Source organism: Armigeres subalbatus, chromosome 1, assembly GCF_024139115.2.
Source record: "Armigeres subalbatus isolate Guangzhou_Male chromosome 1, GZ_Asu_2, whole genome shotgun sequence".
Classification (NCBI taxonomy): domain Eukaryota; kingdom Metazoa; phylum Arthropoda; class Insecta; order Diptera; family Culicidae; genus Armigeres; species Armigeres subalbatus.
In genome coordinates this window covers 39,105,568-39,129,897 of record NC_085139.1, presented here as the reverse complement: position 1 = coordinate 39,129,897, position 24,330 = coordinate 39,105,568, and the positions used below count along the sequence as shown (strand labels likewise).

Sequence of the window (24,330 nt, the reverse complement as noted above, 5' to 3'; positions counted from 1 at the left end):
GTCATTTAACACGTGGAATCGAGAAAAGAAAAATGGAACATCGTGAAACGGAATGCAGAATCAAAACAAACCACCAAAGAGAGCAGCCAGAAACCAGTTTTTCTGATGCAAATAGAGTAACCAGAAGTTCAAATTAAAAATGAACCCCGTTAATTTGAATGAGGTACCGTTCAAATTATCGGGGGTCCACGGTATGCCTTATGCTGTCTTCGATTTTGATGCGTTTTTTGACGCGTTTCTTACACGGTATTTGGTAATTATGCAGTTTTCAATGCAGGTTTTGAAATGCTTGCGTGAAAAGAATATTATATAATAAATTTGTATCATTTAATTCAATTTACTTTCTATGTACAAAATTCTAACAATCCAAAAAATGAACACATTTTTAATTTGGTACTCTATCGCTATCCAAGCTAGTAGTCGGGTAATGAAATGCCAAAGTTAATTCTGAATATATGTTCGTGAATATGTATATGTTTTCACATGATTCTTACACCTGATTTAAAAGCATTTTGATTGAAGTGCAGGGTACATGAAATTAACAGAACTTTTACATGACTTTTGTATATTGAAATGTTTTGTTATTTAATATCGTATAAAGTTCTATTACTCTGTCATTATATAACAAAAAACCAGAATAATCCACCTAGCGGTGATGGTGCCTTTCTCGTGTATTATAAAATATAACAAGAAAAGCACATAAGAGAGCTCAAAACTGCACTTTAGGGAGATAGATTCAGTTCTTCTTCTTATTGGCATTACATCCCCACACTGGGACAGAGCCGCCTCGCAGCTTAGTGTTCATTTAGCACTTCTACAGTTATTAACTGCGAGGTTTCTAAGCCAGGTTACCATTTTTGCATTTGTATATCATGAGGCTAGCACGATGATACTTTTATGCCCAGGGAAATCGAGACAATTTCCAATCCGAAAATTGCCTAGACCGGCACCGGGAATCGAACCCAGCCACCCTCAGCATGGTCTTGCTTTGTAGCCGCGCGTCTTACCGCACGGCTAAGGAGGTCCCCGATAGATTCAGTTATTTTTATCAATTCACATTCATTTGCGTTCATTTGAATGCATTGCAGTAGTATTTGAAAAAAAAATCAATTTCGTATTTTTTTTTTCATGGGGGACCCTTGGAAAAAATGGGGAGACAAACAATGTTTTCTCCGGAACGCAATGGCCGATTGGGCCATATTTCAATAGCGAAAAATTAGGAAGAATTCCGCGTCGAATGCAACCTGTTACCGTGGACCCCCGGTAATATGACCGCTTTTAATCTGAACACTTTTTAATTTGAACCCCGTTCGTTTAAACATCGTTCAAATTAAAAATGGTTCAAACGTCATTTAACACGTGGAATCGAGAAAAGAAAAATGGAACATCGTGAAACGGAATGCAGAATCAAAACAAACCACCAAAGAGAGCAGCCAGAAACCAGTTTTTCTGATGCAAATAGAGTAACCAGAAGTTCAAATTAAAAATGAACCCCGTTAATTTGAATGAGGTACCGTTCAAATTATCGGGGGTCCACGGTACAAGCAAATCGAGTAAGGTTAAGTACAGAAAAGTGAGTCTCACATTTTTTTTGTACACACACACATACATACATACATACATACCCAGATACATACATACATACATTCAAGAGGAGCACTGGCTTCTCCCGAGCGATGTCCAACGAGACTGAAGATGATAATTGTATACTATTCCCGCACCACGGCCCAACCCATTGGCCGCCAGCAGCGAGGGTAGGAGCAGATGACGATGAGGTGGCGAGGGTGACGGTAGAGAAGCTAATGACGGTGGCAAAGTCCCTCGACCCAAGTAAAGCACCTGGTCCGGACGGGATCCCGAATATAGCGTTGAAGGCAGCCATAATGACCAATCCGGAAATGTTCAGGTTAGCCATGCAGAGGTGCATGGACGAGCGGACATTCCCGGATATGGAAGAGACAGCGCTTGGTCCTGCTACCGAAACCTGGCAAGCCACCAGGAGACCCCTCAGCGTACAGACCAATCTGTCAGACCAATGTGACACGGTAGGGAAGCTAATGGAGAAGTTGATCCTAAACAGGCTGTCACCGTACGTGGAGGAGGCTGGAGGATTATCGAGCAAACAATTTGGCTTTCGGAGAGGACGGTCTACGCTGGGTGCCATTAAATCGTTGGTCAACACTGCAGAGGTCGCCATCGAAGCGGCGCGGTATACGCTACTGCGCAGCAATAACACTCGACGTGCGGAATGCATTCCACAGTGCGTGCTGGATGGAGATCGCGAACTCGTTGCTTCGGCTGAGAGTACCGGTAGGGCTGTACAAGATTCTGGGAAGCTGCTTTCAGAATCGAATATTGATCTACGAAACAGAAGAAGGCTTGGCTAGCGCCCCAATCACGGCAGGTGTCCCACAGGGATCAATTCTGGGTCCATTGCTGTGGAACGTGATGTACGATGGCGTACTGAGGTTGAAGCTCCCGCCAGGAGTCAAGTTAGTGGGATTCGCCGATGACGTAGCCATGACCGTGTACGGAGAATCCATCGAGGAGGTCGAATTGACCGCAGCCTATTCAATCAGTCTAGTGGAGGAATGGTTGCGCAGCAAGAAGCTACAGCTATCGTATCATAAAACGGAGATGATAGTCGTTAACAATCGGAAGTCGGTGCAGGAGGTGACAATTAGAGTAGGTGGTTGCAACATCACCTCCATGAGATCTCTGAAACAATTGGGGGTGATGCTCGACGATAAGTTAAGTTTTAAAAGTCATGTCGACTACATCTGCAAGCGTGCGGCGATAGCGGCACTATCGAGGATGATGGCGAACAGCTCTAGAGTGTGCTCCAGCAAACGTAGGTTGCTGGCAAGCGATGCGGTTTCAATACTGCGATATGGAGGTCCAGTCAGGGTGTCGGCGCTGAGCGTGAACTGCAACGTGCGAAAGCTGGAGAGTACGCATAGGATAATGTGCTTCAGAGTCATCAGCGCATACCGCACCGTATCTCGCGAGGCGGCATGTGTACTCGCGGACATGATGCCTATCAAACTGGTGGTGGAGGAAGACGAAGAGTGCTACGCCCTCAGGGGCACACGTAATGCTCGAAGGAATATCAAGGAAGAGACGGTAGCCAAATGGCAGAGGGAATGGGACAACTCGACTAAGGGAAGGTGGACCCATCGCATAGTCCCAAGTGTGTCTGCATGGATTAGCAGACCTCATGGAGAGCTAAACTTTGGCTTGGCCCAGTACTTAACAGGCCACGGATGCTTCAGGTGGTACCTGCACAGGTTCGAACACGCGACTTCTCCCGCCTGCCCGCAATGCCCAGACGTGACAGAAACGGCTGAACACATCCTGTTTACGTGTCCCCGGTTCGAAACGGAGAGGAGTGCGATATTGGAGGCATGTGGAATGGACACTACCACCGATAACATAGTCAGAAGAATGTGCCAGAACCCAGAACAGTGGACAGCGGTCGCAAGGGTGACGTCCAGGATAGCCGACATGCTACAACGAAGTTGGCGCATGAAGCAGCAGCAGGCCGCCATCGCGGAAAGCGGTCCATGAATACTCCGCCACGGAAGTCGTGAATATATATGTCAATGTTGAATGGGAACGTGGCGAAACGGCCGGTTTCGGAGGAGCTCCCGCTTTCGGGGAACTTCTCGTCAGAGTAGGTTTAGATTCGCCGTCGGGGACTATCCGAGTCGTTCGCGATCGCGACCGAAGCATGAGCTAAATGGTTCAATGAATAAGGTAGGAGCTAAATGGCTCAAGGGAATCAAAACTCGGTTATCGGAGTAGGCTAGGCCCGCCGCCGGGGACCAGCTGAGTAGACCGTGGCGTGCGAATGCACCGGCTTCGGGTCGTCGGGGCACCATCGAACCGGAAGTTATCTCCACCCGGAATCTTTGGATCGACCTCGGCACTCGTCCGGTCACCCGTAGCGACGGGTCGTCGGTTACGGGGGAGCTTCCGACGTCGGGGAACTCTCCGTCGGAGTAGGATTGACCCACCGCCGGGGACTATCCGAGTAGTTCGCGGCTAAGGCGGGAGCTGAATGGCTCAACGGTTAAGCAAAAAGCCGAATAGCTCAGTGCATGGGAAATCGGTTAATCGGAGTAGGCTAGGTCCATCGCCGGGGACCAGTTGAGTAGATCGTGGCGCGCGAATGCACCGGATCTGGATCGTCAGGGCACCACTGAACCGGAAGCTATCTCCACCCGGAATCTTTGGTCTGACCTCGGCACTCGTCCGGTCACCCGTTGAAGGGAGAAAGTGAGCAGAGCTGATGCGGGTCGTCGGTATCTGAGGAGCTTCCACCGCTAGTGGACTCCCCGATGTGCTGGATGGCACAAGGAAAAGAGTGCTTAAGGGCTCAAGGCTATTGTGTGCTTACTGGCACAAACAAGGGAGCCAAAGGGCTCAGAAGTGTCGTTTTGGGAGGAGTACGTTTAGTACTGCCTATCCTCCAGAAGTAGTATTGGAAGGTAGTTCCGTTCCTTCCGTTACTTGGGTGGGTTTAGTGGGTCGGCCTTCCGCCATCCCCACACCCTGAGTGATAATTTCAGGTGTCTGTTTGCAGATTTGCCTTCATCACTCTAAAAAAAAAATACATGCACACATTCAGACATCACCTCAATTCGTCGAGCTGAGTCGATTGGTATATAACACTATGGGTCTCCGAGCCTTCTATCAAAAGTTGCACTTTAAGGTCACTCCTGACGGAATCCAGTTTTAAAGTGCTCGCGTTTTCGGGGGCACACCACTCGTTGCTTCCGTATCGTACTGTCATTTTTTAATATTTCACGCATTCGAGCACTTTGAATCCTTAAGGAAATAGATTCAGTTATTTCCATCAATTCACATTTATTTGCGTTCATTTGAATGCATTGCAGCAGTATTTAAAAAAAATCGATTTTGAAATTTTTTTTTCCAAGGGGACCCTTGAAAAAAATGGAGAAAAATACAATGTTTTTTTTTTAATAACTCCGGAACGCAATGGCCGATTGGGCCAATTTTCAATAGCAAAAAATAAGGAATGATTTCGCGTCGAATGCAATCTGTTACAAACAAATCGGGTAAGGTTAAGTACAAAAAAGTGTGTCTCACATTTTTTTTTTGTACACACACATACATGCATACATCACTTCAATTCGTCGAGCTGAGTTTTGCGAAAGGCAAAACTAAGAAATAAACTTATATTTCGAAGTTTCATTATTTGTACACATTCTATAATAGTACAAAGCTCGTTATGCAGAATTCCGATTCTTTTTAAAATTTTCTTAGCTGCGTCAAATATGGTGCATCCACGGTAGACAATATCGTCGGAAATAAAATATTATATTTTTAGTGATAAACATCTCCGATCCTTATCCTATCGGTTCGAATCGCCACAACTTGATTCCTGTCCACCACGACCAGTACAGTGTACCAAAGAGTCAAAAACATCATAAGGACTAAACGTGGAATGAACAAATTTTAAAAATCTTCAATGTAATCTACCGGATCGGAACGAAATGTTGAATAATATAATTCTGAACTAAAATCTAGAATCTAATGGTTCGGAAGCTTTCATTTGAGAGACATGAAGGCCTTTTTCCAAAAAGCTTAGTTGCTTGTTGTTTCCTTTACAATGCATGTAATAGATCATTGGCAAATAAACTTAGCAAAAGAAAATACTTTCGGTATTCGATCATCTGCAGTGTTCAGTGTCTGTAAATAAATAGCATAGTACCCACCCTGCTAATAGATGGTTCGAATCCATGTTATTTAAAAAATAGGCTTTCGTTCTAAATTAATTGTGAAATAAAATTTCATTGTATGTCATTTAAATAATCAATCCAATTATATTATTATTCATACTAAAACCACTACACATGTCTTTCCGTTTTCTATATCCTAAGCCCGGTGTAAAGCTAGACAGACATTCGAAAGTAACTGAATATGGTAAAAATAAACCTTTATTTAGCTATTAAATAGATGTTTACTAATAAACGCATTCCACGTTTTACGTCGGCGATAGCCAATTAATCTAGTTTAGATTTTTTTGTAGTACGACACTCTTTAGTTGATGAATAAATCTATCGCGGTATGATACAGTGGCGCTGTTCAATATTTTTGGGGTTATTTATGTAAAACCGTTTCGAGATAGTTGGTAGCAAAAAGACTATTCGGACAATTCTGGTTCCATTGATATCATTTATCACTGGTATGATACTACGTTCAATTAACTAAACAAATTTTCTTGGAAACACAAACACCTATTGCGCCTGTTACGATAAGTCCGCCTACAGAATCTCCGCAACATGTCGAGTGACTTGCTTTCCCTACTCCGGTGTCGTCGGTTTGGCTTCCTCCATGCTCATTTTGGCCGCGTGCTCCTCCCGTTTCGCCTTAACCCAGGTATCGATTTTGTCCTTCAGTTCAACGTCCCGTTTGACCTGATCCATCGTGAGGGGAGACCGATTGAACGGATCGGATTGATCCGACAGCAGATGCCGCGCAATGGTGGACCGATCGACAGTTATCCGCGAGCTGGGCAAAATGACCGGATCCATCATCAGTGAGGACATGATCGGATCCAGGAACTCGTCCGGAGGATCCATCAGGGCCTCCTCGTCGATCTTCTGTTGTTTCTCCAGCTGTTGAACGCGGGTGGAGAACTCCTGGATTTCGCCGATCAGCTGGCCACCGCCGATGCGTGCTGTGGGATAAATAAAAGTAAAATTTAAACATTTTACTTTTTAGGTCATTGAAAGGATACTCACTTAAGACCTGTTCGGCGTATTCGAACAGTTTGGGACTGTAGGACCGCCCATCCTGCGACACCGCCAAGCAGAAAGCATCACACTCCTGCAAATTTGTGTAGATTCGGCAGATCTCCAGCACCGTATGCGCCGGATCGAACTCGTACTCGCGTTTGTCTTTCACCTTGAAGTTGCCCTTCTTCGGTCCGGTAAGGTTCAACAAGAAGTAGTTCAACATTGCCGCCACCCGATCAACCATCGACGAGTGGCAGAATATTTCCTTCGTTTCCGACGTGAGCAACTGCAGGATGTTGATGGTGTCCCGACCGAGGATGTTGTCATACCGTGCGTGCATTCCCAGATGTCTGAGATTGCTCATGTTCTGTTGGCGTTCGTTTGCCGGGAGGCTGGCCCATTCTCCGGCATCCTCGGCCGCCTGCAGTTGCCGGATCTGCTGCAAATTGCTGAGCGAGTCGTCGAGCAGGAAAATGGCATCGTTGATCAGAAGGTTGATGAAGCGTAGGAAAATGGGCGGGTCTTCGGCTTCGATGTTTCGGATGGCGTCCCGTTCGAGCGTTCGGAAGCATTGCTTCTGTTCGTCAATTTTCCACAGATAATCCATAATTGCGTACATCGGACGGCGATAGTTGAACTTCTGTTCAAATTGAACGCTCTGGCCGGTCATTTCGATACTCACGAAAACTCGTAACAGATTGGGAATGATTTCCAAGCGATGCGCGTGATTGGAGAAAAGCGCGGCACTGAAACTGAATCCTTCTGATTCTTTAGGAAGCAAACTTTCCAGACCTTCGGCCAGCCGAGCCCGCAGGTGAGGATTTCTAATGCGCTCAGATGATCCCATGAACACCAGGATCATGGTAAAGATGTTATTCTGAGCATCTACGTCCACGCGAAGGGGTTGACTATCAAAATGTCGGGAGAATTGCAGATATCCTACGATGTTTTCCATAATGTACTCTGGAATGCATCTGTAAATAGGAACGGAATGCGTTCGTCAGTCAAATATCATAAAAAAAATTCGGGAATTGTTGGTTAGTCGGCGTAAGATAGAAACTTCTTGTGTACGCTTTCTAATTTCAAGAAAAATATGCAACTCCTATTTGTTTCAAAACAGAGCAAATATGCCGCTACTTACTTCAAAACTTTGGAAATTCCATTGCTGAGCGGTAACTTTACTTCATCTACAGTTTGAGGAGCGAATCCTTTAGCCTTGTCCAGTGCATCGATCTTCGTTGCATCCCGAGAAGCCAGCTGGGACAGCCAAATCGAGGAAGCTTCGTAGAACTGAAGCAGCAGCAAATCGGTCGTAGGTTCGCGGAGCAGATTATGCAGACACAAGAATTGTTGCGTTTGAGTTGACAACATATTTATGATGTTGTCGGACACGTCGGCTGAGCCTCCCGACATAGCGCCCGCCAGCGCATCCTGGTAGGTTTCCTGGAGTCGACGAAGCTCCCGATTCACTCGAAAGAATTTCTCGATGCAAACACGAAAGCCGAGATCAATTGCCTTGTGGGTCATGAAGAAGCATTCCGTCACGAAGTTGTACTTATCCGATTCCAAGCGTTCTTCGTCTTCTTCGACTGGTAACAAGCAGGTCTCCTTCTCAGTATCACTCATATGGACACCTTTGGCACTCTTGTCGGATTCCTTCACCGAACAATACGTCGGATCCACGATCATAACCTTCAGTTGGGGCTTCAACAGTGGTTGGCACAATCGTAGCAGCACTCCGGCAAGATTCACGCTAAACGAATCCGGCGCCGTTGTCATGTTTCCGAAGATACTCTGCATTTGATGTGTATTCCAGATTTGGCCTCGTGGGACATTGGCGTGCAGACATGTTCCAATCCAATTCAGCATTTTGCTGCGAACATCCCCACCGAGCAGCAAAAATCCTTTCACGAAGGTATGCATCGCCTCTAAATGAATCTTCGTACTGTTCCACAGTGTTGCGGCCAGGTTATCGTAAGCCGAACGGGGTGTATGCAACGGATTCTCAAAGAACTCATACGGCCCATTGTGGTTGCGTGGCATAATCGACAACGATAGCAGCTGGCCCAATATCGACTCCGAATATTTGATTCCTATAAAGATTTAGATATTAAATTTGATTTATAATTGATTTTCAGATTTAAAATAAAACTAATTTTGAATTTCCTGATTGACTAATATTTATCTAACAATCGCAATTAAAATCTCGGAATGGATGAACAAATATTACCTTCTGCTCCAGCCGGAGGGCTCGTGAAATCCAAAAACAGATGACCGAGCTGCGGGTTGCTTTTGTCGCTGACAAACACCTGCAGGAACGGCATAATCCAGCGCTCCATACTGACAATCGAGGCACTCCTCAACGATCTAACCACCTCCACGAACGCCGGATTAAAAACCGCCCTCAGAGCATCGAACGCTTCCTGCTCGGAATCGCAATCGGCAAACACCTCCTTCACCGCTTCCGAAACGAACCGTTCCTTTAGGGTTTGATTTTCGTCACCCAGCTTAAATATGTCCAGGATCTGATTCGCCAGATTTTGCCCTTCGAACATGTCCGGCTGCTTCAGCGAAGTGCAGGCGTTCCTCAATATCAGGGACCGCATCTTTTGGCTTGTGTCCACCGTAAGGGATTCGTTCGAGTTAATCAGCTCCTGATTTCTGACGTAGCACCCATAAAGATAAAGAAGTACCTTCGTTTGGGCTACATCCTCCGTTTCCGCCGTTGTTACATTGTTGGGAATAAGGTAGTCTGACGGATTAAACAGGATAATTCTCTCAAACAACGCCTGCTCCAGCAGTTCCAAATTGAGCAAACATGACTCTCCGCAACCTTGGGCCACTTCCTCCATGTAGACCATTTGGGGCCCAGCATGGACACTCTTCGGAGGATTCTTGTTCAAGGTGATGAAAAACACCTTCTCGATGAGGGTATTTATTTTGGTGTCCAGCGGATTCCCCTGGCTATCGTCCATTATTGAAAGAAATTATTCTACTGACCTACCAGGAAACAGAAACGAATACGCTGGAACTGCCTCAATATAGCTTGTGCTGATTTTATCGACTTATCTCGTTTTGTTTCACACTGCACATTCTAAACCACTAATTCACTTGAAGATTTTCATTTTAACCCCAGAAAAGTCGAAAAATTCACAATATTTTTTCCATTGACTGATTTCCTTGATTTCAGAACCATTAACGAAGAGATGAGTTGGAAAAATTATGAACACAAAATCAGATGAACTGTCATGGGATGACATTTCGGGGTCAATCAAATATTACGTATACACACTCAATCGTTTCTACCTGCACAGACAGATAAATCAACCCAAACTTTGAGTTCAATATATTGTACGTTGAATTCAAGACTGGACCCGACGGTTTGAAATCGCCGGTCCATCTAATCGACGTTGAAATTGTCGGTCGATGAAAGAGTGGGAGAGCAACACGACATGCCTTTTGAATTGACATTTTTTGTTCACTGCTCGCATTGGCATAACGCATACGGAAGATGCTTGCACTGTTCCCGCACTTTCATCGCTGTTTGTTTTGATTAGTTTTGACAGCTTACCCACGTGCTTTTGCTGCCGCCTCTGAGCTCGGCTAGGCGTCGCGACGTGTCGAAGGGTAGAATACTAAGCTTTTGCAAGTGAAAATATTTGCAAGACAGTTAGAAATATTTATTAACACATTCGATAGACGAAAAATGTGATTTAATGAAATGTAAACACATATTGCAAATGCATTGTGCAAAGTATTATGAATTCACAATTACACAGCTTCATATCAACCAATAATTAAAATGTTTGTAACAGCATCTGCATCAGTCGAATGCATGGACATTATCCCTAGATTTGAACGGTGATTTGAAACAACCCAAGGCAAAAATTCATTGGAATCCATCCTTCGACTAAATCCACAATATTATATATATATTGTGGATTTAGGTCGAAGATGTAATTTATCAAATCGTAGTCAACATATACAATACTTTGCACTTTATAAGAGTTCTGCGAGATTTTTTTTCTCACAGTCCCCGCATAATAAAAAACAACATGTTATATGCTCAGAATCATTATTACGATGTAAGATACAGCTTCACAGTTTACGTTGCGGTTATCGAATACTTTTCGATCGATTCAACCATAACTGCTCGACATCATCACTAAATGTCAACATATAACATGTTGTCTCAAAAATGTTCTTTATTTCCTGCATTATATGTCAACATTTTATCATACTGTTGAGCGAAAATTTTGCACGCGAAAACTGACGATTTTTTATGGTGACATAACTTAACAACCCATTCAACATATTAAACTTTTAAACTTTTAAACGTTAAAACTTTATATGACATTGTTCATTTAGAGTTGTCAACAGTAAAGGATTTTCACTTTTCATTTATTTAGTTAACATTTAAAGGTTGGTATCGTGTTCAAAAGAAATTTCTTTTTCTATCTCAATCACATGTTAAATTCCGTTCACTGAATCGGAAAAGTAAAGAATCGAAACAAAATTCTTACAGCAGTATCCACATGAAAAGAACAAAAAACCAAATTGGCATTTGTAAGGTTCCCACGCAAAGTAATGGGAGCTGTCACTTTACTTTCGGAAAAATATTCTGCTCGATTATTCCGTAAGTAAAGGTGACAATTTGCTCCATGCAGATCAGTTGTCAAAATTCCTCTTGGTAATATTGAACAAAATTCCGTAACCTCTCTACTTTTTAAGTCGATACTGGCCTTAAACAGATAACACTGAATCAACAATTTGACGCCACAATACACGGTTCGAGGCCGCATCTCTCCATCCTCGGATACGCCCCACGCTCGCCAAGTCGTTCTGCACCTGGTCTGCCCATCTCGCTCGCTGCGCTCCACGCCGTCTCGTACCTGCCGGATCGGAAGCGAACACCATCTTTGCAGGGTTGCTGTCCGGCATTCTTGCAACATGTCCTGCCCATCGTACCCTTCCGGCTTTAGCTACCTTCTGGATACTGGGTTCGCCGTAGAGTTGGGCGAGCTCATGGTTCATTCTTCGCCGCCACACACCGTCTTCTTGCACACCGCCAAAGATGGTCCTAAGCATCCGTCTCTCGAATACTCCGAGTGCTTGCAAGTCCTCCTCGAGCATTGTCCATGTTTCATGTCCGTAGAGGACAACCGGTCTTATAAGCGTCTTGTACATGACACATTTGGTGCGGTGGCGAAACCGCAGTTTCTTCTGGAGCCCGTAGTAGGCCCGACTTCCACTGATGATGCGCCTTCGTATTTCACGGCTAACGTTGTTGTCAGCCGTTAGCAAGGATCCGAGGTAGACGAATTCCTCGACCACCTCGAAGGTATCCCCGTCTATCGTAACACTGCTTCCCAGGCGGGCCCTGTCGCGCTCGGTTCCGCCCACAAGCATGTACTTTGTCTTTGACGCATTCACCACCAGTCCAACTTTTGTTGCTTCACGTTTCAGGCGGGTGTACAGTTCTGCCACCTTTGCAAATGTTCGGCCGACAATGTCCATGTCATCCGCGAAGCAAATAAATTGACTGGATCTATTGAAAATCGTACCCCGGCTGTTACACCCGGCTCTCCGCATGACACCTTCTAGCGCAATGTTGAACAACAGGCACGAAAGTCCATCACCTTGTCTTAGTCCCCGGTGCGATTCGAACGAACTGGAGTGTTCGCCCGAAATCTTCACACAGTTTTGCACACCATCCACCGTTACTTTGATCAGTCTGGTAAGCTTCGCAGGGAAGCTGTTCTCGTCCATAATTTTCCATAGCTCTACGCGGTCTATACTATCGTATGCCGCCTTGAAATCAACGAACAGATGGTGCGTTGGGACCTGGTATTCACGGCATTTTTGAAGGATTTGCCGTACAGTAAAGATCTGGTCCGTTGTCGAGCGGCCGTCAACGAAGCCGGCTTGATAACTTCCCACGAATTCGTTCACTAATGGTGACAGACGACGGAAGATGATCTGGGATATCACTTTGTAGGCGGCATTAAGGATGGTGATCGCTCGAAAGTTCTCACACTCCAGTTTGTCGCCTTTCTTGTAGATGGGGCATATAACCCCTTCCTTCCACTCCTCCGGTAGCTGTTCGGTTTCCCAGATTCTGACTATCAGTTTGTGCAGGCAAGTGGCCAGCTTTTCCGGGCCCATCTTGATGAGCTCAGCTCCGATACCATCCTTACCAGCTGTTTTATTGGTCTTTAGCTGTTGAATGGCATCCTTAACTTCCCTCAAGGTGGGGCTGGTTGGCTTCCATCGTCCGCTGAACTGACGTTGTCATCTCCTCCGCTGCCTTGACTTTCACTGCCTGTACTCTCAGCGCCATTCAGATGTTCCTCGTAGTGCTGCTTCCACCTTTCGATCACCACACGTTCGTCCGTCAAGATGCTCCCATCCTTATCCCGGCACATTTCGGCTCGCGGCACGAAGCCTTTGCGGGATGCGTTGAGCTTCTGATAGAACTTGCGTGTATCTTGAGAACGGCACAGCTGTTCCATCTCCTAGCACTCCGCTTCTTCCAGGCGGCGTTTCTTCTCCTGAAAAAGGCGGGTCTGCTGTCTCCGCTTCCGTCTATAACGTTCCACGTTCTGCCGGGTACCTTGCTGCAGCGCGACCGCCCGCGCTGCGTCCTTCTCCTCCAGAATCTGTCTGCACTCTTCGTCGAACCAATCGTTCCGTCGACTTCGACCCATATACCCGACGTTGTTCTCCGCTGCGTCGTTAATGGCTGCTTTGACTGTATTCCAGCAGTCCTCAAGAGGGGCCCCATCGAGCTCACCCTCTTCCGGCAACGCTGCCTCGAGATGCTGCGCGTATGCAGTGGCGACATCAGGTTGCTTCAGTCGCTCTAGGTCGTACCGCGGCGGTCGTCGGTACCGAACATTGTTGATGACGGATAGTTTTGGACGCAGTTTAACCATCACCAGATAGTGGTCAGAGTCGATGTTAGCGCCATGATATGTCCTGACGTCGATGATGTCGGAGAAGTGCCGTCCATCAATCAGAACGTGGTCGATTTGTGATTCTGTCTGCAGTGGTGATCTCCAGGTTTGGCACGGCAAATGCTGGGTAAAGCGTACCATTGGTACTTCGCGTACCTGAAGGAATAAAATAGACCCCATCTCGCGGTCCTTAGCCTCTTACCCAGCAACTCCTATCCCTACCTCCCCGCGGTGCTGGCCGGGATACGAGCAACCTTAGGGAAGATCGGGTAACCAACCCCGGTGGGAAATGGTCGTATGCTGACAGGGAAGGGGGGGTTTGCTCCTCTCCGGAGGTGCAAATCTTATTGAGCGTCTGTTCTCCATGTCAGGATCGGCTCACAACAGCGTCTGTTCTCCATGTTAGGGGCGGCTGATCATCGTCCGAGTGCCAGCGAGGGACTCTAAGTGAAACTGTGCACCATGGTCCACCGGAAATAAGGAGGAATGGTCCTCCGGAAATTTAGGGGGTTTGGTGTCAGGCCCTGCAAGCCAGCCTTTAAAAATCTTAAGCAACGAACAATCAACAAGAGAGTACGGACCGGAACCATCGGCGAAGACCACTGCGACGAAAAGGGACTAGCGATTGGAAACTCGGTTCGTGGAACTGCAAATCTCTCAACTTCATCGGGAGCACACGCATACTCGCCGATGTGCTCAAGGACCGTGGATTCGGCATCGTAGCGCTGCAGGAGGTTTGTTGGAAGGGATCAACGGTGCGAACGTTTAGAGGTAATCATACCATCTACCAGAGCTGCGGCAACACACACGAGCTGGGAACAGCTTTCATAGTGATGGGCGATATGCAAAGGCGCGTGATCGGGTGGTGGCCGATCAATGAAAGAATGTGCAAGTTGAGGATCAAAGGCCGGTTCTTCAACTTCAGCATAATCAACGTCCATAGCCCACACTCCGGAAGCAATGATGATGATAAGGACGCATTCTACGCGCAGCTGGAACGTGAGTACGACAGCTGCCCAAGCCACGACGTCAAAATCATCATAGGAGACTTGAACGCTCAGGTTGGCCAAGAGCAGGAGTTTAGACCGACTATTGGAAAGTTCAGCGCTCACCGGCTGACGAACGAAAACGGCCTACGACTAATTGATTTCGCCGCCTCCAAGAATATGGCCATTCGCAGCACCTACTTCCAACACAGCCTCCCGTATCGGTACACCTGGAGATCACCACTGCAGACAGTAAAGGATACTGTTGTCGACCGCACGGGAAAATATCCATGTACAGTTTGTAATTATGCGGGTCATCTTTTTCTCACACTCAATACACTCAAAAAAGTTTAATTTTCCGTGTATAATATTTGTGTGTGAGTGCTCAATCTGAAAACAAATAGACGTCAAATCATGGCGGGAATCGATATAGTGTACACGCTTACATGTGACCAACGAGTAATGGGTTATAATTGGATAAATTTCAGTAACAAAAATCGATCAACCCGAAATGAGAGTGAGTGTGAGAAAAAGAAGCGGGCAAATCACAATCTACACATAACTCTTCAAATTGGTGAAATCGGCAATATACGCACTCATGAGAATATCGCAGAGAAAATTTACCCAAATTTGGGTAGTTTTCCCTTTCTTTCCCATGATTGCTATTAAAACTACACTCAAATTAATTGACTGATAAATTTTATGTGCGAAAACCGCATAGAATTCAAAATAGCCACAGGTTTCCTAATTCAAATGCAGTTCTTACTAAGTATGTGAGAACCTATATATTTGCATTATTGGATCTTAGTAATTTTATGTGCAATGGTTAATAAACTTAGGTTATAAATTCCCGCACATAAATTATTGCTTTTTGCATTGAAACTTTTCGTTTCGTCACTGAAATCATTGACACTTGTCTTCAACGACTGCTTCCGCGATAGAGCATTTACACATTTTCTTCACTCATACATCTATATTACTGTCAAAATGTGCATTTGACAATTAATTTTTCAGCTAAAAGCTCTATTTTTTGACACCGGTGCACTCACACAACCAATCGACATCAGTTGTCAAAAAATCAGGAGTACCAACTTGACGACTATCTCCTTGTCGCCGAGTCTGGCGCTGAGTGCTCGGCGCGGAAACCCAAAGGTGGGAATAAAATTTTGGGGCTTATGCGCAATATATAACGGGGAAATTAAAAAAAGCTCGTGTCAACTCACCTTCCAACCGAGCTTCCCACCGAAATTCCATCACGAGTGAAAAACAAAGAAACCAACTTAGTGCAAGGAAAAACCGTCTGAAATATTCACAAAAACTAATATTTTTCATCGTTATAAGGTAAGTGACTCTTTGAACATACTTTCTACAGTCACTGATATAAAATCTCTTGTATCCAGTTCGCAAGAATAACCATTATTGTTGAACGAGAAGCGTGTTATAGAAACGAGATCTATCGCAATGTCTTCCGCATGTTACGTAACCCCAACAGAGTTTGTATGCAGTCCCACCAGGAACTCGGACCGGAAAATCACGACGCTTTGACCACGGAACCTGTTCGCTTATTGGCAATGCCGAATTAACATAATGCATCTTCATCAAAAAGACGAATAACCAAAGAAAAAATATTTCGGTTTTTGCTACATTTTTTTGCGATTCGAGTGTATTATGTGATATTATGTGACATATATGTGAAAAGAACATCTTAATCTGAAATCGCTTGTTATAATAAAGAAATTATGAATACAGTTTGTTTTTCTGCTACCCCAAATCAAGCGTTACGAATTTTATTAGTTTATCTTATAGATAAAAGCTTCTCAGCAACATCTTCAAACTTATAAGGCATCGAATATCTTTCAATACCATCGCACATAAAAGTTATGATAATGGTACAGACGAGAATTCAATAGTGATGCACATGTTTCACATGTGCAAAAGTAACTGGTCATATTCTATGTGCCGGGCATTTATGTTCAATATGCACATTTTCCTCAGTGTAGAGCAAGATGCAAACACCTCACCGAGGTTGCTCAGCCCAATAGGTCATTGCGCGCGGAAAACCTAACCTCACTATTTTGACAGGTACTGGTCCTGTTGTTTACGTTTCGGACTTAGAATTTTTTTTATCCAAATTAAATCTGCATATTGCACGATGTTGAAGACATTCTGTACATTCCGCATTCAAATATTGGTAATTATCGATAAGTTTAGGTAATTATCGATCAGAAAATCCAAAGAATCATAGAAGATTCTCAAAATTAAAATAAAGTCGTCTGTAAACAACAGGACCAGTACCTGTCAAAAGTCGTGCGTGACGTCACTGTGCAATGGAGTATAACCCAAATTTGAGTAAATTCAATATTCTCTATTTTGGGTTGATTAAGGTGTTATATACATATGGGACAGTCAGAGATCTGGACAAATAACGTCTTGATTGGACTGAGGTGAAAACAAGAATGCTTTTTATTTTTAGTGTCAAAGTAACATAGATTGCTATGATGTTCTAGGCCTTAAGTTTGGCCTGCTAACATCTCCCACTTAGAAAAGATTGTAATCCTTAAAAAATGCTGGAAACCTTCGTGTTCTTGATGTTGATTCCCTTACAATGGAAACTGGAGTTGGTGTGTCTGGGATGTTTAAATTAATTTGGGCAGTTTCTCTTGGTCCATCCGGAGTATTCGGTGGAACATCAGAGGCTTCTAATGCATCCACATGTCCAAGTCCAGTTGATTGGTTGACTCGTACTTCGGGAGTTGTCAATAATTGTTCCGTTGGATATACACTGAGTCCAGAAAGCAGCGGTTCATTTTCTAGATTCTGTTGACTGATTTCGACTTCTGTTTCAAACACTCCGAATTCATTCAAAAGCGTTAATATTGGTAACTGTTCTTCCTCCGCCATAATTGTGTTGCTAACATGTCTGTGCCTTAGTTGGTTTGTATGCGATCCGATTAGTCCTCTTCTTCTCACGTCGTCAAGAAACACGTTGTACGTCACACTTCCTTTTTTTCGATTATCTTTCCATCGTTTCCATCGTTTATTGCGTATATGAATTTCTGCGTATACTTCATCACCGGCAGCAAACATCCTTTCTTTGGCTCCATGAGATCTATTAAATTGGTAATTTTGCTGGTGATTAACCTGAAACGACTTGAGTTGTTGTTGTTTTAGATGGTCCAAATTCATTTTGATTTTTCTTCCAAGCATCGCTTCGGCAGGTGATTTTGAATCTTCAATATATTTGTTTGGAGTGTATCTGTACGTGAACAGAAACGTTTGAAGTGCCTCTTCAATTGCATCACATCCATTTTTGTAAACGCCCTTTTCAATGTATCGACGAACCGCTCGGCTTGTCCGTTCGACTGAGGATGAAATGGTGGAATTTTAATATGTTCTACAGTGAACGTTCGCTTATTGGGTTTTTTCTAGTTGGGGTGCTTTTTAGTTGGGGGTTCGCTAATTGGGGCGAAACCCAATTAAAACGCAGCTAAACGCTTGGCTAAACGTCAGAATGTGATGTCAAAAACGCGTTGACGTTTTGTTTCCGTGTTTGGCGGGATCGATATTTTCTGGCGCGTAAAATTTTCTTTTGTTCAATGCAAAAAGTAAACAACATTGACGCTTGTCAAACCGCTCCAATTAGCGAACGGCATTCGCTAGTTGGGGTGAGGTCGTGCCCCAATTAGCGAACGATCACTTACTCAATACAAGGAAAAAATAAAGTAAACAACATGTTTAATTTTGAAAATTTGTTTATTTCATTTATTAATTGTATTAACAATACTAACTTAAATTCAAAGCTAATAAATCCTGTTGTTTTGAAAGCATCACTAGTTAATACAAATAGAAAACTACATCTCATTTTGAGAAGAAAACTTTTGTTTTGACAAACTATTGGTTCTTGCCGAATCACAGTTTTTGCACAGACAAACAGACATAACACTCGTCAAATTTCCATCGTTTACTGATTTACTGGTCAATTCAAATAATCATTAGTTGGCCAATCGATCACTCGTGGCGCGCGCATCGTTTTTGCTCGAGTTTGACGTTTGCTCACTACCGCCATCTGGTTCGTGATTTGCCCAACTAACTGAAATCTACAGATGTCGTTAGTGTTTTAACGACGATGAATTTGATGAGTCAATGTTCAATGTGTTATGTCTGTTTGTCTGTGGTTTTTGCATTGGTAACTTTAACAGTTCAAAACTTTCTACTGAAAATCACCAACTCTAGATTGCTTTGAGAATAGGTCGTATGTGCAAACGAGAGATTCTCTTTGATCACGCTCTCTTTCGCTAATATATCGGCTAGTTTTGGATGCTTTGCTACATTTCCACTTCAGCATGATAGACAAAGCTATTATCTTTGGATATCTGCCAAGAAATTCGAAGTAAACTTTTGTATAGTTTCGTAATAATCGAAAGAGAATAGATGCAAAGAGAGACTCTCTTTTGCACATACGACCTATTTTCAAAGCACTCTAGAACTCATTTTCTTAATTTTTCCAACGATTCTCTCAATTTTACCAACGATTTTTTTGAGTGTGCACATATTATTTTTCATTTCCCATTCTAGTAATCATTACTATCACATGTTTAATCTGTCAATAATTATGTATGATTAACTCGATAAATATATATGAATCTTATCATTGCACATAAATCGTACAGCTTATAATGATTACATGCGGAATGGACAACTACTTATAATTTTACCCATTCAGTCTACAATTTATTTCTATGCGGGATAGTTATTAAGGATCTGTCTCAATTGGATAATTAAACTGAAATTAAACTTAAAAGTGACATTTTAATAATTACCAAATAACCCTGCTCGCAGAGCAAGATTAATTATTTGACAGATATCGAATCATTTTCCATCGATGTCCTATTGGAATTGCTGGGTAGCACCAGCCATTCTCATAACGGGGTGATTTTTTAATTTTCGAACTGTCACTTTTAAGTTTAATTCTCCAAATGAGACAGACCCTAAGGGTCTGTCTCAATTGGATAATTAAACTGAAATTAAACTTAAAAGTGATATTTCAATAATTATCAAATAACCCTGCTCGCAGAGCAAGATTACTTTTAACAGATATCGAATCATTTTCCATCGATGTCCTATTGGAATTGCTGGGTAGCACCAGCCTTTCTTATAACGGGGTGATTTTTTAATTCTCGAACTGTCACTTTTAAGTTTAATTCTCCAAATGAGTTGATTTTTATTAGTGTAATAAAAAGACCGAAAATGGGTAAAATTTGCAGCATTACCAAAAAGTACCCATTCGTGTGTACTGCATACCAGCCTTGGTAGATTTAATTATAGCTGTCAATTTTTGATCAGTGTAGTTCGCTTGTTTTGAAGTTTTCTCATTTTTCTCTGTTTTGGCGCGCTCAGTCAGTCTCGGAAAGCACCTTCACAAGAGTGTTTTGTATTTCTTATGCAGTTTGCTTATAAAACTTTAAAAATTTTGCAATTTTTGCAGTGAAAACGAAATAAAATATCAACACAAACAGTCAAAACAGTGCAGAAATGGTGTCGCATGAAAGCCTAGTGGAGTGTTTCGAGGAGTTCGGCATTGAACCTTCCGCGGATGTGATAAAAAGGTGTATCGAAATATGCACCCGCAACGGAATTGATAATTCCGGCGATTTCGTGGACACATGGATGGCCTACAGTGTTTCTAAGCTGAGTGGAGCGGAGCCAACGTTGGACTACCTTCGTGACATGGAGTCACACGAGTTTGCCAATAAAGCACGAGTAAAACAGACGGCACCAGCTCCGCCGCTTTTGGTAAAAAATGTCCACAATGGCCCACGGGAATCGCTGGGTAACGATAGAGGCCAGGATGGATTGGTGATTTACAAAAATGTGGAACTGGATTCTGCGGCAAACGAAGTGTTGGGTTCGTACGGATGTGTGACACCTAAGCAGAAGAAATCAGTCTCACGGCTGACCCATTTCTCTCCGGCAAGTTACCAGCCAATAGCGAGTAGGTCACAAAGTCAGGAGGGCCCCAATAACTCCGGTAACGTCGTATACACCTTCGGAAATGGTCAGCTGTTGAAACAAGTCAGTTGGTCATCGGTCGTCAACGACCGACGCAAACCGGTCACTATAGAGATTCAGCTGTCTGACAAGAATTTAGCAGCAGGAACTTCAGGATTGGATAAGTATTTGAGTGATGAGTGCAAGTACATGTTTGATTCGAGCTACGAACGAGCCCTCATCCTTGGAGATCGAGTATATGAGGGTGGCAGCCAGATTTGCCTGAGGCTAGCCGAACTTCGACGTGAAGAAAAGCAAACTCAATCCACTCAAAATTCCAGTGAGCAAGAGGAATCCGAAATCCAGAAAGATGATCGTGAATCAAGCTTAATAGAAGCAGTTACCATTCATCACGTGGACTATCCCAGTACGGATGTCGTAAGTGTGATGGGAAGAATTGTAAGTCTGGACCATAGAAAGGACGTGGCAATTGTAGATTTCGACGAGATGACCCTGCGGCTCACAAATTTGGATTTCAGCCGAATGAAAACTTGGTCAATGTTCCCGGGTGAAATTGTCGTTTTGGAAGGGGTAAACCCACGAGGAAAGATGTTTGAAGTTCAAAACATTCACTTCGAGCGACAATTGGAACCTCCGCGAGCACCGATGAAGATCAAAAGCGAACTCAACATGGTTATTGCGTCTGGTCCATTTACATATAAAGAAGATCTTGCGTATGAGAAGTTATCAGATTTGTTAGCATACTGCAGCAATAATTGCCCGGATGTGTTGATTTTGACCGGTCCATTTGGAAGTAGCAGCAATCCCTTGTTTGAAACGATCGCCGAAACATATGAAAATTATTTTGAGAAGCTAATGATGAATATCATGAGCTCTGTCCCGCCAAGCACACAAGTTCTGGTCGTGTCCAACCATGACGACATCATGTCCATGTTCGTGTATCCTTCGTTCCCGTATAAAATCAGGAGCTATTTCCCGAACCTACGCTTTCTACCGGACCCTTGTGTGGTGTCGATTAACGGGCTTAAAATCGGAATCACGACAGCGGATATCATCAAAGATTTATCCGATGCCGAGCTGAGTAGGGATCCGCGAGGCGACAAAATCAAGCGTGCCTTTAGCTACATGTTCCATCATAAGACATTCTATCCGCTGTGCCCGCCTCCGGAGCACGTTCCCTTGGACCTGGACCTTCTGCAGGCATTCGGCAAACTCTCGCGGGTACCCAACATGATGATCTGTCCGGGCGATCTGAAGTGCTACATCCGGGATTGCCATGGGTGCGTCTGCATCAATCCGGGTCGCCTGTCGGATCAGGACAGTGGAGAGGGAACGTTTGCGCGAGTGGTGGTCCATCCACCGGAATCGGAAACTGCTGCGCCATTCAACTACGTCACGTGTCAGGTAGTGAAGTCGTGAGGAATGAGCGGTCTTTCATAAAAGCTAATGAAAACGAACCTTGTGAACGCAACACCAACGAACTGAAATCCGTTTTTCTAATGTTAATGAGCGTAATAAAAATGTATGATCTGGTGAAAAAAGGGGATTCATTTGATTGAAAATGTCCTTTGTATTTATTTTAGCGAATATCAATAATATGTAAATATGAACAAGCAACCAGATGAAAACCACAATGTGATAACGCCAATGCACAGAGACGAGACAACAATTAAAAAAAAAACTTTATGATAGTAAACTAGAAAATGATTTTTTCGATCGTACTTCAACCAACATATCTGCCTGTGAAGCATGGATCCAGATCTCACCGTAATCTGAAAATTAAATTTTGTTTAAATTTATTAAACTGCACAACGATCCATTTAAAAGATAGTTTCATTGGCTTTGTCTAGATAAGTATTAAGGGTATGCTACCTGCGCATGTGTTGAACAGAGAAGAGAATGCAACATTAACAATGAAAACAACGAATCTGTCAAATTCAGCTGATATTCGGCTTGTAGTGCTCAAGGCTCAACCGAACAATCGCCTGAAGTTGTTCAATAGATTCCACAGAACAATGGACTGATAATACCAGGATAATACTCCCCAACAATATATTAGTGATTTCCAACGGCTGTGGCTGCCACGATGTTCAAGTTCCTGTCGAAAGTGGTCGGAATATGCGGCTATGTTGTGCAGTACGGGTGCATCACCCACTGTACGTTCGAGTACTTAGGAGACTTCGTTGTGGTGAGAGCGAGACGTGTAATTATGTAATGTGAGTGGGTGAGACTAATTTTATGCTTTTTTTTTTTTGTTACAGTGTGTCGGTCCATCGATGGAACCGACGCTGTACACCAACAACATTCTCGTCACAGATCGAGTCAGCCCAAGGCTCAACCACCTGCAGAGGGGTGATATCATAATCACTAAAAGTCCCACCAATCCGGTGCAGCACGTGTGCAAGCGGGTTGTGGGAATGCCGGGCGATCGGATAATGACAAAAGCGTCGTTCAACCTGAATCCTCTGTCGAACACCTACACCATTTATACCTCAGTCGTTCCAGCTTCGCCGGAGAAACCAACCAACAGTGGTGGCAGCGACAGCAGGTCGATGGGGGTTGAACAAAAATTGCGCCCAAAAGCGGATTTCGTTTCCGGCTCGGTTGGTGCCGGAGGTGTGCCTGGCGATAGCCGAACTGTGGATGTGGAACAGTCGGTTCCGCACCCGGAATTAAAAACCAGTATTGTGATTGTTCCGAGGGGTCACCTATGGATTGAGGGCGACAATGTGCATAATAGTTCTGATTCCCGCAATTACGGACCGGTTCCGATAGGATTAGTTAAGAGTAGAGCAATTTGTAGAGTGTGGCCGTTAACTGAGTTCAAGGTATTTTTGTAGGATATGTTAGGTAATATCGGTAATAGAAAAAAATCTGGAATTGTAAAAATTTCGGTGCTGAGTGTGGATCATTGCGTTTGAGGTGTTTATGTAAAGGCTTAGATTTTAGAGTTATCTATATATATAAAAATCAATCTATGTATGTATGTTCGCTAACTACTTCTGAACCACTTGGCCGAATTCAACCAAATTTGGTACACACGTTCTCTATCCTCAGGGGAAGTTGACAAAGGGGGTGGGAGGGTCATTTAGAAAAGGGGGAGGGGTTTTGTTTAGAAAACGAACAATTATGTGTAACTTGCATCTCCTAGGGCCGATTTCAATCAAATTTTGTACACATATTCAATATAAGGAGACAACCATATGAGAGTGTAATCTTTGAAAGGGGAGGGTCTGGAGGGAGGGTATGGTTCAGAAAACGGGTAATTCAGAGTAAATTCTGAACCCCTGCACCGATTTCAACCAAATTTGATACAAACATTCTCTACCCTAAACAAAAGATAACAAAGCGGGTGGGGCGGTCATTGTAAAAAAGGGAGGGTATGGGGGAGGGTTGTCTTTATAAAACGAGCAATTCAGTGTAACTCCCAACCCCCAGTACCCATATCAACCAAATTTTGTACACATATTCACTAAGAGTAGTCGATCATATGGAAGTGTAATTTGGTAAAGAGGGAGGGGCTGGGGGAGGGTATTGTTCAGAAAACAAGCAATTCAGTGTATCTTTTGAACCCCTGGACCGATTTCATCCAAATTTGGTACACATTCTCTATCC

General features: G+C 43.8%; 3 protein-coding genes across 4 annotated transcripts; 2 read left to right on the top strand and 1 right to left on the bottom strand.

Annotated features, from left to right (window-relative positions):
- Nucleotides 1-5,814: 5,814 nt before the first annotated feature.
- Nucleotides 5,815-10,010, bottom strand: LOC134224582 (ubiquitin conjugation factor E4 A). The gene is made up of 4 exons (XM_062703994.1): nt 8,995-10,010; nt 7,906-8,857; nt 6,771-7,738; nt 5,815-6,706 (listed from the first exon to the last, which is right to left on the bottom strand). Exons 1-4 carry the CDS (start codon nt 9,737-9,739, stop codon nt 6,330-6,332), a joined length of 3,042 nt encoding a protein of 1,013 aa, XP_062559978.1. The 5' UTR covers nt 9,740-10,010; the 3' UTR covers nt 5,815-6,329.
- A 10,075-nt stretch (nt 10,011-20,085) lies between these two features.
- LOC134224565 (DNA polymerase alpha subunit B) lies at nt 20,086-22,514 on the top strand. 2 transcript variants are annotated; one of them, XR_009982980.1, is made up of 2 exons: nt 20,086-22,237; nt 22,299-22,514. XR_009982980.1 is itself a non-coding variant. In XM_062703969.1 (1 exon), the coding sequence occupies exon 1, from the start codon at nt 20,239-20,241 to the stop codon at nt 22,132-22,134; it is 1,896 nt and encodes a 631-aa protein (XP_062559953.1). In that variant the 5' UTR covers nt 20,086-20,238; the 3' UTR covers nt 22,135-22,256. The 2 variants fall into 2 exon arrangements, 1 of the variants encoding a protein (XP_062559953.1); XM_062703969.1 differs by lacking the exon at nt 22,299-22,514 and having other exon boundaries at nt 20,086-22,256.
- Nucleotides 22,515-22,651: 137 nt separating this feature from the next.
- On the top strand, nt 22,652-23,746 carry LOC134224573 (mitochondrial inner membrane protease subunit 1). Its single transcript, XM_062703985.1, has 2 exons — nt 22,652-22,903; nt 22,977-23,746. Exons 1-2 carry the CDS (start codon nt 22,802-22,804, stop codon nt 23,553-23,555), a joined length of 681 nt encoding a protein of 226 aa, XP_062559969.1. The 5' UTR covers nt 22,652-22,801; the 3' UTR covers nt 23,556-23,746.
- The last annotated feature ends 584 nt before the right edge of the window (nt 23,747-24,330 follow it).

Bases quoted from the DNA above. Each gene is read 5' to 3' on its own strand.
- LOC134224565 (XM_062703969.1), top strand. From the start codon at position 20,239: ATGGTGTCGCATGAAAGCCTAGTGGAGTGTTTCGAGGAGTTCGGCATT.
- LOC134224573 (XM_062703985.1), top strand. From the start codon at position 22,802: ATGTTCAAGTTCCTGTCGAAAGTGGTCGGAATATGCGGCTATGTTGTG. The intron at 22,904-22,976 runs GTGAGAGCGAGA...TTTTTGTTACAG, and splicing joins ACTTAGGAGACTTCGTTGTG to TGTGTCGGTCCATCGATGGA.
- LOC134224582 (XM_062703994.1), bottom strand. From the start codon at position 9,739: ATGGACGATAGCCAGGGGAATCCGCTGGACACCAAAATAAATACCCTC. The intron at 8,858-8,994 runs GTAATATTTGTT...AAATCTTTATAG, and splicing joins CCCTCCGGCTGGAGCAGAAG to GAATCAAATATTCGGAGTCG. The intron at 7,739-7,905 runs GTAAGTAGCGGC...TCCTATTTACAG, and splicing joins GGAATTTCCAAAGTTTTGAA to ATGCATTCCAGAGTACATTA.